Source organism: Rhodnius prolixus, unplaced genomic scaffold, assembly GCF_049639745.1.
Source record: "Rhodnius prolixus isolate KJV_2025 unplaced genomic scaffold, Rpr scaffold_3, whole genome shotgun sequence".
Classification (NCBI taxonomy): Eukaryota; Metazoa; Arthropoda; class Insecta; order Hemiptera; family Reduviidae; genus Rhodnius; species Rhodnius prolixus.
Window position 1 is genome coordinate 7,484,533 of NW_027411603.1, and position 18,375 is coordinate 7,502,907.

The window sequence follows — 18,375 nt, forward strand, 5'->3', positions numbered from 1 at the left end:
AATACTTGCCTGAAAATATCTATTTCAGGTTATATAACACAATTTTATCCATGCCGACTTTATTAACTGCAATAATATCTAAATTGAGAGCAGTAAATATAACAGCCTTTTTATGAGAAAATATTACATCAAAAACTGTTCAAGAAAAAAAAAATGGAAATAAGAAAAGTTAGTATCAGAGATTAAACACAATTTGGAAACTGAAGGGTTGTTTGACTTTACTAGCACCTATATACAATACCTTTCACAAAATAGTATGAAACTATGCTAATAAGATTTCCACAGCAAGTAATTAAGACTGGAACTTTCAGGAAAGCTGTTCATTCTACATTTTTCATTAAACTGAAAAATAAGATAATTTATATTTAGCCAGCTGTAGGATTCTACAACATGTTTCTAAACACATTTAATCCTATAGTTTACAAAAAAAAAAAAAAAAAAAAACAAAATACAGGATATTATATATAATTGGTAGTAAACAAACTGCCAATTTTCAGAGAATTTATTTCATGAATACTTTTTTTATCAAAGTTGTCAAAAGAAAAGCAAGTTTTAATGATGTATATAAAAATTGAAACCAAAAAGTGTTGGGTGCATTAAGTGCGCTTCATCATTTTCATTAAGTTGTCTTCTTTCAGAAGCTGAAAGAAATTACTTAAAGAAGCACAAAAAGACGATGGGTCAAAGTGTTAAGGAATCTGATTATAGTGTCACAGTACATTGATGATGCAATATACCATATTCGTGTCACTTTCAATATGAGAAATCAAGATGGTTGTATGAAACTGAAAGGTGAATGGAAGATGAAGAAGGCAGTTAGGTCTCATAAACTACTTTAATGAGCCATACTAATAGATTTAAACTGTACAGGGCCTCATCCTAAGTGTTACGCATCCTCCGAAAGGATAGATTCCCCCCCCCCCTCTAACTATCGATAAAGAAGCCCGTACAGTATCGCAGATACATTAAAATGTGGTGGGAAGGGCCTGTGAGGTTACAGGTGTGAGAGAAGGACATACACTAATAAAAGTGTATTGAAAAGTATTGGGCCCAGATTGTCGGCTTCCCGCAACTCCAGGGGTTTTCATCCTAATTCTAATACTAATCCTTGGATGAGTACATTCTCGCTGAAGAGCATAAGGAAATGGGAGTTTTAGCACCAGGAAGTGATTGTATCTAACGATTTCTCTCTAAACAATGGTAACGTTGGGGTGCTAGGAATATAATCTGCTCTAAAGGATCCTATTTTGGCATTGGAAGATACACCAATAAAAATCATATACTTTGTTATAGTCAAATAGAAATAAAATAATTCATTTTTCCAGAAAACGCGATACATATTTCCATTCTCAAAACTGACAACCAAATTTATCTGTATTAAAAAGAGCTGTACTTACTGCAATTATTGCACATGCGAATATCAATTGGTAGTAGTACATCCTGCTTATCTGAAAGAAAAAAAATCAATATTTTTTATTGCTAAGGAAACAGATGCTATTTAAAGTTATCTGAAACATAATATCACAAAATCTAGCAACATCTCAACATTATCGTAAAGACGAGATATACTTCAGTATAATGGAAGGAATCTCTAATAAACAGCAAAATCTGGAACGCATAAACAGATCTAACTTAAACTTGGCGAAATGTTGCTGTAATCATTGTAGAAAACTAGTTAAAATGTTGGGCTACAGGTCATAAAGGAAAGAAAGAAGGCAACCAGGAAGTTTTGAAAGAATGCTATCGAAGGTTCATCACCAAGGATTGAATGGTCGGACCTGTATCTGCTAAGAGGGTGGGTTAAACAATAAATTGGTTCTATACTAAAACTTCTTTTACTATCTCAGGCCTAACTAAATTTTATAGTAAATTACTTACTTGGTAGGCACTGATATTCCACCTCAAGATACTTATATGTACCGAAGCAGGGGTCTCCAAACATTCCGTTGCTTGCATCCACAGTGCATTCTGTTAATTTGTTACATCTGAAATAAAAAACATTAAAATTAATGTATCATAAAAAAAGCACAATCAAAATGCCATAATTCACAATCGATCATAGGTTTATAACTTTTTTTTTTTGTGTACTATATTTTTACTACTTACCGATAAACCGTCAATGAAATTAAACATTTAGATTTCTCTATAGCAATGAAAAGACATTACACAGTAAACCTAATCTGAAGAAAAACAATAGTAATAAGGAAACTAAGTTTTCTTCCTGAACATTACTCAGTACCTCAGAGGTACACAACACTGACACATTTTTAATTTTTTACAGGAGAGCAAATGAAAGATTTTTTTTCTCGGTTTTTTCTTACTTATAAGCCCACGAGTTATTTTACTTAAATCTTTGGTGGATAATAAGTAACATAGATGCACCATAAGTGATGGTTGGGTAATAAAAATAGTAATTTTGTATTAGAAACATTAAAAAAAGAAATTTTGAAAAAAGTGGACTTAGTGTTGTATGATACTCCGAGGTATAGTTAAGATAAGTAAAACTTCGGACCCTTATCTAAAGTGCCTTTTCAGTAAATTGTACGATTTACCCCATAAAATATATTGAGAATAAAGTAATTTATGAAAACTTTTGAATGCTTTATGAATCACTAGCGCCAACTGGTAGATGGGCTCACTGTTTTTTTCTTTTTCTTATTCATTTAAATGACCAAACCTATCACCAAATATGTATATATATTAAAATACCACTAAATTCTCTTTCTATCGAAGAGGTAAACAGTGGCCAAAGAGCTTTTCAAAAGTTTGCCATTTATCTAACGAACGATTAAATTTAGTGGCTCTGGAACGATTCTAACTAGCTTTACTATCGTTACATCCCTTACGAGCGCGCCACCACTGCTGAATCATTCGGCAGATAAATAGAAACTGCAATTTTTAGCAACAAAACAAAATCCTCTTACAAAATTCATCACCTGGATTGCACGACAGTCAATGCTGTTCCAGCAGCGCAATTAGTGTTAGATACTTGACCCGCCCTAAAGCAAGTAGATTGTTGTTTCCTTCCATACAATGCATTTACAATCCACAAGGAGTAGCCAGGGTTACATTTAATATTTAGTTTATCATGTTCACAAGCTACAGAGGACGTTTTCGAACCTGAAACTAAAGAATTTACTAATAATGGTCTTACTCTTTTCTATTTGAATAATTTAGAGAAAAGAGTATTAGTTAGACTCAGTTAGAAAAGGGGAACTGAATATTATCAAATTTCTGGAACTTAAATTACACATAACATTTGCGAATCAAATAAAAAGTAGCTACACACTGGGCATATTTACAAGCTCTCAAACACTACACAAAAGGGACTTTGATGCATCTAGGAGTGTATCAGAATTAATGTGGCCAGAAGGATTTGGTTCTAAATTAGGTTGTAAAATAAATTACTTACTTGGTAGGCACTGATATTCCACCTCAAGATACTTGTAAGTACCGATGCAGGGGTCTCCAAACATTCTGCTGCTTGCATCCACAGAGCAATTTGTTAAATTGTTACATCTAAAATAAAAAGTATTGAAATAATTGAGCGATAAAATGCACTGCAAAAATACTTATTACAATCATTGGTTCAAGACAGTCCTATTTTCTCAGCTTGAATACTGTTCCATCCTTAGATAAGAGTGTCAGGTGGCCGCCACCACTAGCTGACACATTCGGTACATAAATAAAAATTGCAAATAATTCTCTAAAAATTCATCACCTGGATTGCACGACAGACAATGCTGTGCCAGCAGAACAATTAGTGTTAGATACTCGGTTCCTCATAGGGCAAATACAGCTTTGTTTCCTTCCGTACAAAGCATTGACGATCCACAAATAATGACCATCATTACAACTGATATTTAGCTTTTGATGTTCACATGCTACAGAGGAAGGCTTTGTACCTGAAAATGTGAAAATAGTTTTTATAAAAATGATACTTAAAATGCATTCAAAATATTGTATTATTTGTAGAAATTTGAGTAATAAATGCCAATTTTATCAGGAGAGGCAAAAAGTCCCACTAAGTTAAGAGTGGTTGACGGAGGATTGAATATTATTCAATTTGAGGAATTTAGTTTACAGTTAACATCAGTCTGTACAAATAAAAAGTAACTAGATGCGAAATTTGATCTTCGGACTCCATTTACATGCTTACACGATCGATAAGCACTACATCAAACCAGTCTTTGAAGTGCTTTGGTGCTCACTTCCAAGATTGACTAGGAGACGATTTAGAATTATTACAGCCGGAGAACTAAGATGACATTTTCAACAAGAGTGTGGTCCATTTAAAATTATACTTTCTTAAATGAGATGTTTGAAAAGAATAGAAGTAAAGTCTAAGGGACAGAATAAGAGGCAATTAACGTGGAAGTATAAGATAGAAATGGGCAGCATCAGTTACGAAGGTTTGGGCGCTTTTTCAATAATGCAGAATGCTTATTATTAAGCATATTAGGTTCTAAATTAAGTTGATAAGTTAATTACTTACTTGGCACGCACTCATATTCTACCTCAAGATACTTAAAGGTACCGAAGCAGGGGTCTCCGAATACTTCGTTACTTGCATCCACTGTACATTTTGATAAATTGTCACATCTGTAATATACTGTATTTATGAAATAAATGTATGAATAGTAAAAATATCTCTAGCACATTCAACCATAGATTTATACATAGTTACAAGTCATCTATATCATTTTCACTAGGTTTTCCATCAGACAGAATGACAGAGTCGTTTCTTTGCATACTGTGCATACACATTTAGTGAGACTCATAAATTTGAGTGTTTAAACGCGGATTACTTTGTCATCTATAAAGTGCACTATGAGCATACGTAAATGTGAAGTGTGAATGTTTGAATATAATTTTGGGCAGTTTGCCTAGGAATTTATTAAACAACAGTCACCACCCAATAACAACAATCTCTACAGGAGCTGATATGTTGTGTGAGATGACTCCGCTCAGAATTCTGTATTCGAAATTGAACTTGTAAAAAGAGAGAATATCATATGATAGTTTCTGAGTCAGGTTTTCCCAATTTTTCTCGAAAAATTACTCCAACTGATTTCTATAAATAAATTTGGCAATCTAACCTCTCGCATAGTAGATGACAATGTTGCGTTGTATGACTTTTTTGATGAACATCTCTTTTACGAGTGTTTCAGAGCAGTATAAGTTCGAGCCTCCCTCTATAGTGCTCTACAATACACTCTATAGTTCACTGAAATTACTTATAAAATAATTTGAGAAATATGTAATTTAGGATAATCTTTTGTATCTTTCAACTGTGCACACGAGTAACGAACTTATAAACTTTGTGGTCTGATAACGATTCTATTTTAGTTGTTTCCGATAGTAATGAAGAAGGTATCGAGCTCTTATCACATTCTTTTATGTAAATTTTATTGGGAAAGCTGGGCAGTCATAATTTCTTAGTCAGTTTATTAAATAGTAAAACTATGGTTAATCTGTATAATGTTTAGACAAATATCGTAATGTGAAAAAAATTGTAGTACATAACCTTGAGAATTGAGAAAAAGAAAGTCGAGATGGGGTCCAAACAGTTTGTTTATATTCTGCTCTCAACAAAACATTACAATTTATACCAAAATCACGGAACTGTTTTTGCATAAAGTTAATTATTTATTAACATATCTTAAGCATTAGCCAAACTGTTGTAAGTACCACTCCTTAAAGGCGTGATTCACCACGTTGTCACATTCTGTACTTCAAAGATGGGCACTGATTAGTCATAATTTTAATTGATTAAATGTTTTAATTGATTAAATTTTTAACAGAATTTAATCGGCGAAATTAATTGTACTTTTAATCATACAACAGTCAATTAGTGAACTAAATTTCAAATTTAATCGTTAATTAAACTAATTTAATCAAACTAAAAAATTATGATTAAATCCGTGAATTTTAATTACAGAATTAATTTAATTTCAATCGTTAAATCAAATTGATTTAATCACTCCAAAGTAATTAAAATTAAATTTGCAATTTTATTCAATCAATTAAAATTCTAATTATTTAATTTTAATTTCAATTAGTTTTTATGATTAAAAATTTTGATTAAAGTAAAAGTGAATTTAATTCAATCACCTAATTTGGGCGGATTAAATTTTTGAACTTTAATCATGATTAAACTTAAATTTTGTTTTAATTCAATTGGAATTTAATTTATTAAATTTTTGACCATCTCTGCGGTACATAAATAGAAATTGTATTTTTATGAGCAAACAAATTTGTTAAAAAGTTTATTACCTGGATTGCACAACAGTCAATGCTGATCCAGCAGCGCAATTAGTGTTAGATACTAGGCCCGCCCTAAAGCAAGTAGATTGTTGTTTCCTTCCATACAATGCATTTACAATCCTGATGTAGTAACCATCATTACAACTAATAGTTAGTTTGTCATGTTCACATGCTACGGAGGACTTTTGCTCACCTGAAACTGTAAAATTAATTACTGGACTCCCTTTTAGATTAATTAATTGTGTTCTTGAAAATTTTAAAAATCAATAGTCATTTAAAATGCAATCAATAAATATTATACAGTTTATATAAAACAATCACCTATTTTATCAGGAAAAGCTTGACGTCTATTGACATAATTAGGTAAATAGTAAACTTGAGCAGAAGCACATAATTTTTTGCTAAAGTAATAAAATGTTGGAATTTGAATTGGAGAACATCGTTTTACAAATCCACACTCATAAGCAATGCATCTAAACAGCCATTAATTTGCCAAAGTGCCCACTTCTACGAATATCTTAGTATGGATTTAGGAATGGAAAAATCTACTGATCTATATTTCACTTGAATTCAATTAACTCACTTTAAATATTAGTAAGTTATTAAATATCTTATTAACCAATTTTCACATCTAATGAATTTTATTCCATAAAAATAAATATTAATGTTATAACTATTAAACCTTGGAAGAAAATATACTTGATAATTCAGTGTCATCAATTTAAATATGCACGCCTTTGGTAAAAACTATTGACTTTAAAACATTTCTAGGACACAAAATGCTGAGAACACATTCATAGATATTAATTTTAAACTGTTTACAAAAAATGTTTTACTTTTTACTAATATTCTTTGTAACTATAATATCTACAACAGTCCCAGTGCATTACAACCCAGAAGCACATGACTGCATCAGAACATTTAGAAACCTCTCTTTCCTCACTGACCCTCTGCATTCAGTTTGTGAAGCAAGCAAGGGTTAACTAAATTGAAGTAAAAGGGCTGAAGAAAGTGCAGAAACGGCCAGAAATAGAAGAAACGTAAGAGCTATTGCACGTAAAATCAACCATACTTATTTAAACGTTTACAAATAGTGAAAAAGTTTTACTCTTTCTAGAAAACATTTTATTATCTTGAATTTTATTCACATGTCCTGTGCGATTTTTTACCCCCCATTAATATTAATTCTAATTGATCCAAAATATACCAAAAATAATATTACTAATATGATAAATGATAAAAATTTATCTGGGTCAGGGTCGTTAAAATTTATATGATTTCTGTATTTTTTTGTGTTCAAATTAAAATTAATGTTCGAACAATTTTTTCATTATACTTTTTAGACATTAATAAAAATAAATAAAACAGATATCAATTGCTATTCTATTGAATAGCACTAGGCCCTTAAAGCATTTTTGATTTCGCTGCAGGCTGAGTTATTTGCCTAATTGGAATAGCATCTGCCTGGACATATAAAAAGTATTTAAGACCTCTATAACCATTCTCTTAGCAAGATGCGATCTGCCTAACTATTTTCCTCTGATGTACACTTACCATTTTAAAGTGTTCCACTTTATTATTAATTAAAATAATGTTAATATTTATTTATTCATTGCTGCCAAAAAATTATTTTATCCTAATTGGTAGCTGGACGTTAAGCCTTGCCTGAGAAAATTGGCGATTACTTAACAATTAGTTTGTTACAAAGGTGTTGTCAAAATAAAATTAAAGAAAAAATATACATACATACATATATGTCTGTCTGTTAAAAAATTATGATAAATAATAAAGTAAAGTAAAATCAAAAGGTAAACTAAACACATTTTTTTTTTCTCAAGTCAACATATTAGAACGAAAATAAATAATTCTTTAATAATTAGGAAATAAGAAAATGGATAATTCTTACTTTCCGGAAGAAATGATTCATAAGCAAATTATTTATAAGGAAAATTGTTTAAATAATCATTAGTTTAGATATTTTTTTTAATGAAATAAATTTTAAAAAAAACTGCAAACTGAATTCTCAATGCCCTTGAAATTAAGATAGCAACAATTACATCAATTTTATAATTAATACTTCCAGTTTCAGATAATAATGTCAGTTAAAGTATCACTAAATCAGTTGATCAGATCAATAATTTTATGGGCCAAATATTTTGAAAATATCTATTAAACTTTGAGCTAAATAAATATCGCGAAATCTGTTTGGAATGCTGTCAGGTATTTTCTTAAAGGAAAACGAAACAAAATTGCTCTCTTTTTAGAATATTTATTTTAGGCATATAGTTGAGTTGCCTCAAGTTTTAGTTGAATTTTTAATAAGTACGTTCGTCATAGGTATCGAGTTTTTCTTTTCTTTTCTTTTTTAATCCCTAAATGAAATTTAATTGTTCATAAGCCAATGTGAATGTAGAAAAGCATCCGTGAGACGATTTATGTAATGAATTATTTAAATTTTCCTCGATGATAATTATTTCTCACAATAATGTTAAATTAATCCAAAATTCAATTGAGTAGAATTTAAAGGAGGAAAAATTCATGTAAAAAAGTTTTATTTATAAGTTTTTTTAAACTAAATTGAACTCAATACACTGGAAAAGTGTTAATGTAGTTTTCGAAGTGATTGCTCTGATTGAATAAACTTTATTCATTCTTTCGAGTGTAATACGTTCCAGTTGATGAAACCCAGAAGACAAGTTCATGCTAAATATTTAGACTCCACTCTATAGCACGCTTTTAAATAGGTCAATCATTAAAAACGTCTTATAGTGTAACTTTTTAAATTGAGAATTAGGACACTATTCCAAATTTTTAGTTTGGTTCTTCAAAGAGATAAGATTTTACCTATGCTTTTCTAATTTTTATAAACTATTTCAAATATTTTTATTAAAAAACATTTGTAATACAGTTAGATGACCAATTTGCAGAGATAACGTTTTTTTACGCTGATGACATGTATGGTAAAAAAAAAGAACTTTTACATTTAGCACAGAAAAAAAGTCTCGTGTAACTGTACAAAATCTATTCTTTTTGCGAACCAGTAATAAAATCTTCTACTACTAAACATGAAGTAAATACCGAACCGGTTTTGGAGAGATAGTACATTTTAATAAAAATAAGTAAATTATGCATCCTAAGACGGTTAAAATCAACGAACTAATAATACATTTATTAAATAGTTACTTATAAATAACTTTAAATTGTTTTATGTTGGAATGATCCTGAGCTTTTTATCTTTCTTTAAAGAGTAGAATAATTACTTAAAAATACTCAATTGTACTCCAAGATATTTATACTTAAAAGTTTCAAGAAGAAGAAACTTTCTAATGCTTTTTTTATTTCCCCACATTTTTTAAAACGTTTATTTTAAATTGCATAGAAACTGAAAAGCTGCCGGATCGACTCCACATAGCCTATCAGAATATTTTTTTTATTTTTATTGAAATATAAAATATAAAAGTAAAATATCAATAGGAATATGCCTTACCTGCAGTGATACTGCTCAGGGCAACTGAAAGTAAGAACAGTTTGATGTAATACATTTCTCGTACTAATCTTGAATGTAACTAATTAGTTATCTTAGTGATCAGAGATCGTGTGCAGAAGAGGGCCAAATGATTATCTTTCCAGATAGTGAAGTGCTCGGGTAGGCCGTAGATTGCAGCACAGTCTGATACTTAAATTACAACTTTTAGTCCCCAAATTTTGTAGCATTTGTATATTTAATTACTAAAATTTTTAATGTTTATATTTAACTGTTAAACATATCAGGCACGTGATCGTTAAGAGCTTTAAATTTATCCAGGCCTTGCGATCCTGTCCAAAATTCATTAAATCTCTACGAAAGCCTCCTTTTTTCTGGGTTTTAGGTGCCAACGAATCTAGATGTTGACGAGCATTAAATTAAAATAATTAAAAAAAAAAAAAGTACTATACGTACATTTTAACATACATACAAGTAAAATCCGGAGTTTACTATCTTGTCTTGGTCGTGTTAAGATGGGTTCTTTCTTTTTCTCTTAGTTAAGGGGTTTCTAGTGTACTAAACTTCACAGTTTTACCCAAAATAGAGATTACCAAATCATAGAGATTATGTCAAAGTTAAATTTAACTACTAGTTTTGGAGATAACTCTACTATTGGTTCAGTGGAGAAGTCAGTAGCTCGTCCATTGATCCGCCGCTAAGCTCGATACGTTTGGAGAGTTAGGTACATCTGGATTTCAGATTCATCCTAGAAAATTTATATTTAGGAATCATCTATTATATTATCTGTAAATGGTATTTAGCATCTCTTAGTTACTTATTTTCCTCTAATTATAATTTATTATCATGTATCATATATTTTTGTGTCTTTGCAATCTAGTTAAGTTGTTTTCTATTTTTACTTTTCTATCAGTTCATTATTATTATTACTATTATTACTTTATATTCGTATACGTTAGAACTAGTTTGTATATTTCATTAAGAAAGATAGTTTTCTTTCCATTTATAGCAAACTATGGCAGACGGCTGTAGCCATGCTGAATTAACTTGTTTTTTAAAATGATGTAGTTACTTTTTTAAATAAAGCATTACTATATAATTATTATTATTACAGAATAAAATTCCTAAAAGCTACAGAATATGTTTCAGTAAAGTCGGATATCTCCGAGCTCCTTCAAATTAGGAATTTTGCTTGATTAATTATTAATTTTACTAGGCCATTTTAGATGTAAGGAAGCGTAAATTACTTGCGAATGAAACTTTAGAGGAAAAGTTTTTTTTTAATTACGGAGTAATTTCCGCGAAAGCTTCAGAATAGAATTTTCTGTGGTTTTCTTCAACTTGTAATTAATTCATAATAGCAGTTGTACCTTTTCTCATGGATCTGTAAAATTTGAATAAAATGATCAGAAAGATGTGGTTTAGGGAATAGTGTCAGATTTTTGTCACCTACTTAGCTTAAATTTGGGGAACGAACACATTCAATGGGCGCAATCCGACATTTGAAATTGATGTAACCTAATCAGAATTTTTTCCAAATAAGCGAGAGCGTATTTTCTTAAAAGTTTTTCAAATCCAACCTTATCCGAATCTCGATTATTGTGGAGAGGTATCTAAAGGTACAGTTCATTCCAAAGGTACTAGTAATATTTTTTTAGAATGCCCTAAACAAACCCTACTGATGTAAAGGCTTATACCATTATTTCTGTATACATATAGATGCTTGTTGTGAGGGCATTGTGGAGAGATGGAAGGATAATAATAGCTCTAATTTCCATGGCCATCGTGAAATTTATACAGTGAACTTCTCACTTTCTCTGGATGCAAAAGTATTATTTGAATAGAATTTACTTTTTATTAATGCTTAGTGAAGTACTTACTACTATTTCTACATTCATAGTCCACTTCAAGATACTTGAAAATTCCAAAACAGGGATCTCCGAAAACACTGTTCTCAGCGACAATAGTGCATTCTCTTAAATTATTACATCTAAAAAGAAAAATATTGTAATTAAATAATTTTATTGGAAAAAAAGTAAAGAAAAATAGTTTAAAAGTTACAGTTTCGGATTTGTGCAAGTAGGTAAAGATTGAAAAGTTTCACGAACATACCCCGCTCTAATTTCACAGCAGTCTTCTACTTAACCAATTAATTAATTTCCCAAAGCAATGGAATGAAGTTACAGTACGTTCTGTAGAACAGTTTATAACGTAATGTTGGAAAGAAAGCTTCATGGTGGTCGTCTGCGACATTTATATGGAAAGCTTCAAAATCAAATCCAACTAGACGATTTTGTGTACCTTCTATAGAACTGGCCGTTATAAAGATACCCTTGCCACCTTCTCTATTCTGTGGGAAAGTAGTAAAAATTCAAAGAATGTCGCATGAACTCACATCTCAATCAGGATAACAAATTTTGGCAACATCTTTTAAATATATATATATTATTTTTCTGGTTGGAACAAGAGGGCATCATAGAATAAACTGAGCATAACCATACACGCTGCTTAATCACTTTTATATGAAACATTTTCTAGGAAACTTAGAGCCTGGTTCTTTGGTAAGGGTGAAGTTAAGGTCTACACATAAGTGTGGTTTTAGTACAATTCTTGTAGACTTATTAGTCTGAAATGTCTGACAAAAATTTATTGTTCCATTGATAGTGCCACTTTAAACAACAGCTTTTTCTCTTTAATTTGCTAGTCCAAAGTTTTTCATTTGATCTGAGGCATAACTGAGTAAGGTCAGTACTATTTGAAGAGGGAGGTTACACGGTATGGGGAGGTTACGTGGTCAAGCTAGTCTAGTGTGAGGTTGTAAAATAAGTCGAAATCTCTACACCACACTGATTTATCTACCACAAAATGATGGCTGTAAATCTGAAACCAGTCAGGGTTACAATAAATGAGCATACTGCAACAGGTAAAACTCAAAGATATGAAAATTTCGCGTGAAGTTGTGTAGTATGTGTAATATAACAGTGGGGTCACTTTTTTTTTTTAATTATTCTGTGATGATTTAAAAAACTAGATTATTAGATTGTTTTAGAGATTTTAAAAGTATAGGCATCAGACATTGTTTGCTAGAAGTAATTAATGTAATATAAGAGAGTAAAAAAATTAATAAATAAAAACCTTGATTCAAGAACCCCCATTGCTGTGCTTGCATCGCAATTGGTAGTAGCAGTTTTTTGGCCTTCTTCAAAGCATGTAAGTGGATTTACCCTTCCGTACAAAGCATTTACAATCCACAAATACGAACCATGGGGACAGCTTATCTTTAGTGTTTTATGTTCACAAGCAGTTGTAGTACTAATAATAACTGGAAAATATAATCTGTCGTTTCATCATACTTTCATTAATATTTATATGGAGAATAGTAAAAATTATAGATTTGTGTCAAATTTGTAAGCATACTTGGATGATTGTAAAAATAGGTCATGCAGAAGGCTATTAATGATTTAGTTTATGAATTTATAAATCAATTTCTTGAGAATCAGTCGGCTTACCTTTCTTACAATCGTACGTCACTTCCAAGTATTTTATGGTGCCCCAACACGGATCACCAAACACTCTATTGCTGGCCTCTATGACACAATTTTGTTTGCCATTGCATCTGTAACATAACATTTATAACAGGACATTATTCAGAAGAAAATTCCTTAAATTTCTAGGAATGCAGATTTGGAAAACCTTAACCAGAAGTCAATACAGATTTGAAAGGTTAGTGAAATAATACCCACTTTTTGGGAATGCGACCCACTTTATTTTTTATTTTTTTTCTTTTCTACTAGGAAAAGCCTGATATTTTTAGATAGACCAATGTTTTTGCGTATTATATTCTTTGGTCTCTTAACATCAAGAGTAATTGATTGCAATGCAGTCTACTGGACATGAGAGACTTTTGCCACTCTTCCAGTTACATTGTGGTCGGAGATTAGAGCTACCACTCTGTGTAGATGTTCCAAGAATGCTCAGTGAATCTTTCCTTGCGGAAGATTTAAATTTTCGTCTTAAAATGCTGGAAGCCAAGACTAGAAACTTCATACACAAAATCTTGTCCCAGCCATCTGTGTGACGAACGTAATGAGATATCTTTGGCTATTTCCTGCTAAGTAAAAGAGCAAAGTTTCGTCTACGTCTTCGCGAGCGATTTCTTGCATCAACTGTTACTAAGAAACGGTTCTGGACTAAATTTTTTTTTTTTTTTTTTATCTTTTATTTGAAATTTACACCTGCACTCGTACAGTACAATAAGTAAATATGCTGGGCGAACAATAAAAATGGCGTGGCAATCATGAATGATGATCATCCAGTGATGACCATCATTAGTCTACCAGTTGGTCACGGGGCCAACGGCGCCTCAGCCGTCTTTGGGGGTTGGAGGGAAGTGTGGTTGAGAATAGGTTTGCAGCTAAAAGATTAGGGTGAAATGATAGTTTTTGGTGGAATGTGTTGTAGCGGGTTTTGGCAAGTTCTGGTATAAATGGAATGTTGAGGTCTGTGTGTATGGAGTGGTTACTGACATAAAAGGGAGCGTTTACAATGCGGCGGAGTATTTTAGATTGGAGTGTTTGTAATCTGTTGATGTTAGATCGTTTAGCTGTCCCGTAAAGTTCAAGTCCGTAAGTCCATATTGGAGCAAGAAGGGAAGTGTACAGTCGACGCTTGTTCTGTAGTGTTAGTTTTGAGCGTTTGTTCAGTAGTCTAGCAAGGAGTTTGTATCGTTTGTGTAATTCAGCCCGTTTAAGTCTCGTATGAGGGTTCCAAGTTAGTCTTTTGTCTAGGTACAGTCCAAGGTACCGCACATGGTCGGCTGGTGGGATAGGAGTGTTATATAAGAAGACAGGTCCAAGAGTTGTTCGTTTGAGTGTGAAGACTATGTGTTTGGATTTGTTTGGGTTGATTTTTATTCGCCATTTTTGTAGCCAGGGTTCTAGTGAGTGAAGGTGAGATTGTAGAGAGCGGATTAAAGTTTAAATTATTTTGTTTTTAAACGAATATATGTGTATTTTTTATCTTAAAAAAAAAACAAAAAAAAAAGAAAACTAAATACTTACTTGAACTTCGTAATAGTTAAAGCATTTCCAGCTGCGCAGTTGGCATTGTCATTTCCAGGGTGATGGCAGATTCTTCGGTCTTTTTTGCCATAAAGTGCCGATAAAACATCTACGGCGTAGCCTTTAGGGCAACTTAGATACACTGAATCGTTTTCACATCCCAATGTTTTCATGGGTTCTCCTCCTGTAACTAAATTACGAATTATTATTCCACTTTGATTCTGAACCATAAGTAACAATGAAATGAAATTATATTTAATAATTAATTGATATAAATTAATAAATAATTAATTATAGAAAATGGATCCAAATGTTAAAAACGACTGTATATCAACGCAACTTTTCGAATTTATTTACAAAGTGAATATTCGGATAATATTCCAATTTTTAATAAGGTTCTTTAAGGAGATATGATTTAACCTATGCTTTTCTAATTTTTACAAACGATTTCGAGTATTCTCTATTACAAAAAAAATTGTATTTCTGCAAAGGGAACATACATTGTTACATCTAGGTCTTCTGTCCTGACTCAAACCATAGTACATAAACAGAATAGAAAACTCACTATCCTAAGATGTAATAACGCAAATCATGAGCCCTAATCCCTAAATGGTAAACTTCGCTAAAAAATTATGAACAATACTCGGTAACTTTTATATTTGGCACACAAAAAAAGGCCCCTTATAATGTACATATGTTTTACTTTACATAGTAAAACCATCTACTAAGATGAAGTTAACTCCTAATCGGTTTGTGAAATTTAATTTAAATAAATTATTTACTCCAACTTCTTTCAAAAAAATTACAAAAATCTTCTTATTACATCTCAATGTTAAGCTCAAATTGAATTTTGTAAAATATATATTCTTTTGAAATTAAAATACAATCATAGCAAAATTTGTTGATATAACATTGTGTTTGTATCAAAGAAGTGTCCTCTAGACTACATACAAACAGTTTTAAATTACATAGAAAATGCATAAAGCTGCCAGATTAACTCCACATCGTAGCTAGCAGAATATTATTTTTAATTTTTATTGAAATCTAAAGTATACAAGTGAAACATCAAATTATGTCTTACCTGCAATGATTATGCTAAGGAAAACTGAAAATAAGAACAGTTTGATGTAAAACATTTTTCGCATCAATCTTGGATGTAACTAATCTTGGATATCATAGAGTTCAGAGACTGAGTGCAGAAGAGGCCAAAAGATTATCTTTGGGATATAAGGAAAGCAAAAATTAAATAGTGAAGTTCTCGGGTAGGCCGTAGATTGCAGCACAGTCTAATACTTAAATTACAACTTCTAATCCCCGAATTTTGTAGCACTAAAACTATATATAGTCAAAAACCATTACCAGCGAAATACAGAACTATCTATCAGTCCTAACTATGAAGTCATTTAATTTTTCATCTGAACTGCTGAAATCACCATCATCTATAAATATCAAAGTTTTAATATGTAGCATTTGTATTTTTAATCACTAAAAATTTTAATGTTTATATTCTACTGTTAAATATATCAGGCTCGCGATTGCTAGGGATCTTGAATTTATCGAGGCCTCGCGATCCTTCCCAACTCTTGCGAAATTCAAAATCTGAAGTGAACGCTCCACAATCGTTCTTCTCTTACTGCAATGCAACTTTAGAAATTTTACTTCAGACTACGTGATAAATGCTTAAAAAGCTACAGTTATTCAATAAAGAAACATTTTTGCGTTTTATTCATGTTTTGAATTTCACTTACATGGCTTCTTTTACATCGTAAAGCCGTGAGGCGAAGCAAGAAGTTCGAACTTATGATCGGTTGTACGAGTATGGGAAGTTCATTCGGACAGTCAATAGGTACAATTTGTTTGGAAAAGAGCAATCCAATAAGAACGAATTGAGATGAATTTACGACTAAACTAATTTGGGGTGTATTCGACCGCTTAAACGCAAAAAGATAGACTTAATGCTCCTTGATTTACTTAAATTGTGTGCAAACCATTGAAATTGTTCGGAATGTTCGTGTACAATTATTTTTTTAAGGCTAAGTGATAAAGATAAGCAAAATACCTTATTAAGCCGATACAAATGGAAAGGTCTTGTTCACACACTTGCTCCAGCTAGTACTTCTCATTCTACTCCTGCTTGTAGGCACTAATGCCCTCTTCATTCTTGTTAAGAAATAGTCAAAAACCATTACTAGCGAAATACAGAACTATCTATCAGTCCTATCTATGAAGCCATTTAATTTTTCATCTGAACTGCTGAAATCACCATCATATATAAATATCAAAGTTCTAATATAAGTTCTTATATATAACAACTTTTTTTTAAGTCCTAAAATGTATATGTATACACGTCAACTTATTTTTTCTTACACTGGCTTCTTACTTCTGGCTACATTATACGAAGTACAACAATAACAAAAACATGAAACGATTCTCCCCAAATACATAAGCTTAATACCATTAAATAAGGTTCCTTTTTATTAAATATATATCTGTTGTTTTAATGACTCCTCTGTTATGCTGTTAATGCAATATAAGTAGTCAATTTCATGTACAGGTCTAACTCGTTCTACAAGCGAATTAAGCTTATCGTACTCACCTTCCTCGTCTTAGAATCTTGACTTGTGGTTTTCGATACTTTACTTCGATATAGAACTAACAATTCTTGAATCTTACTTTTTACAGATCTTCGTAAAGGCTTAAGAATTGATTAGTCTTATAAAAATGATGTTACGTCCGCAGTACGTAATATTATTTGTAATTTTGTCCGTAGTGGGGCGTTTTTTTTTATTATACCCCTTATCGGTTTCGCTCATTCATTCATCTCAACAGGTAGAATAACCATAATAGGTTAGCGACTCCGCCGTTACCCCTGGGCCGCATTACACTTGCTAACTGAACAGAGCAGACTAAGGGAGGTTACGTAGTGTTATCCAAAATATTAACGAATTGTCAAACATTTGTAAAAATTATGAATTAAAATAATTCAAATTAAGTACTTGTTAAAAGGATTATTTTTTTTTTAAATTCTGTGCGACTAATATTTTAGAACTGAGAAAATAGAAATGTATTTTATACGAGGGAGGCGCGAGAATTTAAGTTTAAAACACAGACATTGTTGCATTTTCACTGCGAAATAATTATTAATTAAATTGTAACGAGTGCTTAGTGGATAATAAGGTAAATTTGAGAAAAGGGAAAAGAGACAAAGAAAAGCAAAATACCTTATGAAGCCGATGAAAAGGGAAAGGTCTTGTTCACATAAAACTTGCTCCAGCATTCATTCCTGTAATAATATAGACTAAAACTATTAGCAGCGAAATATAGAACTAGTAATTTCATATCAGAACTATCTACGAACCCATCCAATACTTCAACTGAAGTGCCAAAATCACCATCATGTTTGTAAAAATACCAAAGTTTCGACACATTTAACAACTAGTAAATTAAACAAGTATGTGGTTACTATATTAATGTGCATGTTTACAGTCAGAGTTAGGTAAAATTTCTAGACATAGCACCACTAGACTTATATAGGACTTCCTTTCACTCACATTTAATCGTATT

General features: G+C 31.4%; 1 protein-coding gene across 4 annotated transcripts; it reads right to left on the bottom strand.

Annotated features, from left to right (window-relative positions):
* Positions 1-42: 42 nt before the first annotated feature.
* Positions 43-16,051, bottom strand: LOC141453434 (rhamnose-binding lectin-like). Of its 4 annotated transcripts, none has more exons than XM_074126673.1 (14): positions 15,893-16,051; positions 14,812-15,001; positions 13,261-13,367; positions 12,887-13,073; positions 11,632-11,741; positions 9,755-9,778; positions 6,277-6,460; positions 4,496-4,602; positions 3,722-3,905; positions 3,413-3,519; positions 2,937-3,126; positions 1,879-1,985; positions 1,398-1,448; positions 43-342 (listed from the first exon to the last, which is right to left on the bottom strand). In XM_074126673.1, the coding sequence occupies exons 1-14, from the start codon at positions 15,954-15,956 to the stop codon at positions 338-340; spliced, it is 1,617 nt and encodes a 538-aa protein (XP_073982774.1). In that variant the 5' UTR covers positions 15,957-16,051; the 3' UTR covers positions 43-337. The 4 variants fall into 4 exon arrangements, with proteins under 4 accessions (XP_073982774.1, XP_073982773.1, XP_073982776.1 ...); XM_074126672.1 differs by having other exon boundaries at positions 6,277-6,466; positions 15,893-16,050; XM_074126675.1 differs by lacking the exon at positions 9,755-9,778 and having other exon boundaries at positions 15,893-16,050.
* Between the last annotated feature and the right edge of the window lie 2,324 nt (positions 16,052-18,375).

What these genes read in the sequence shown, in the direction of transcription:
- LOC141453434 (XM_074126672.1), bottom strand. Translation starts at nt 15,956, where the DNA reads ATGCGAAAAATGTTTTACATCAAACTGTTCTTATTTTCAGTTTTCCTT. An exon ending in GACGTACGATTGTAAGAAAG is followed by an intron (nt 13,074 to 13,260) that starts GTAAGCCGACTG and finishes TATATTTTCCAG; the next exon opens with TTATTATTAGTACTACAACT. An exon ending in CCTGAGCAGTATCACTGCAG is followed by an intron (nt 6,467 to 9,754) that starts GTAAGGCATATT and finishes TTAATTTTACAG; the next exon opens with TTTCAGGTGAGCAAAAGTCC.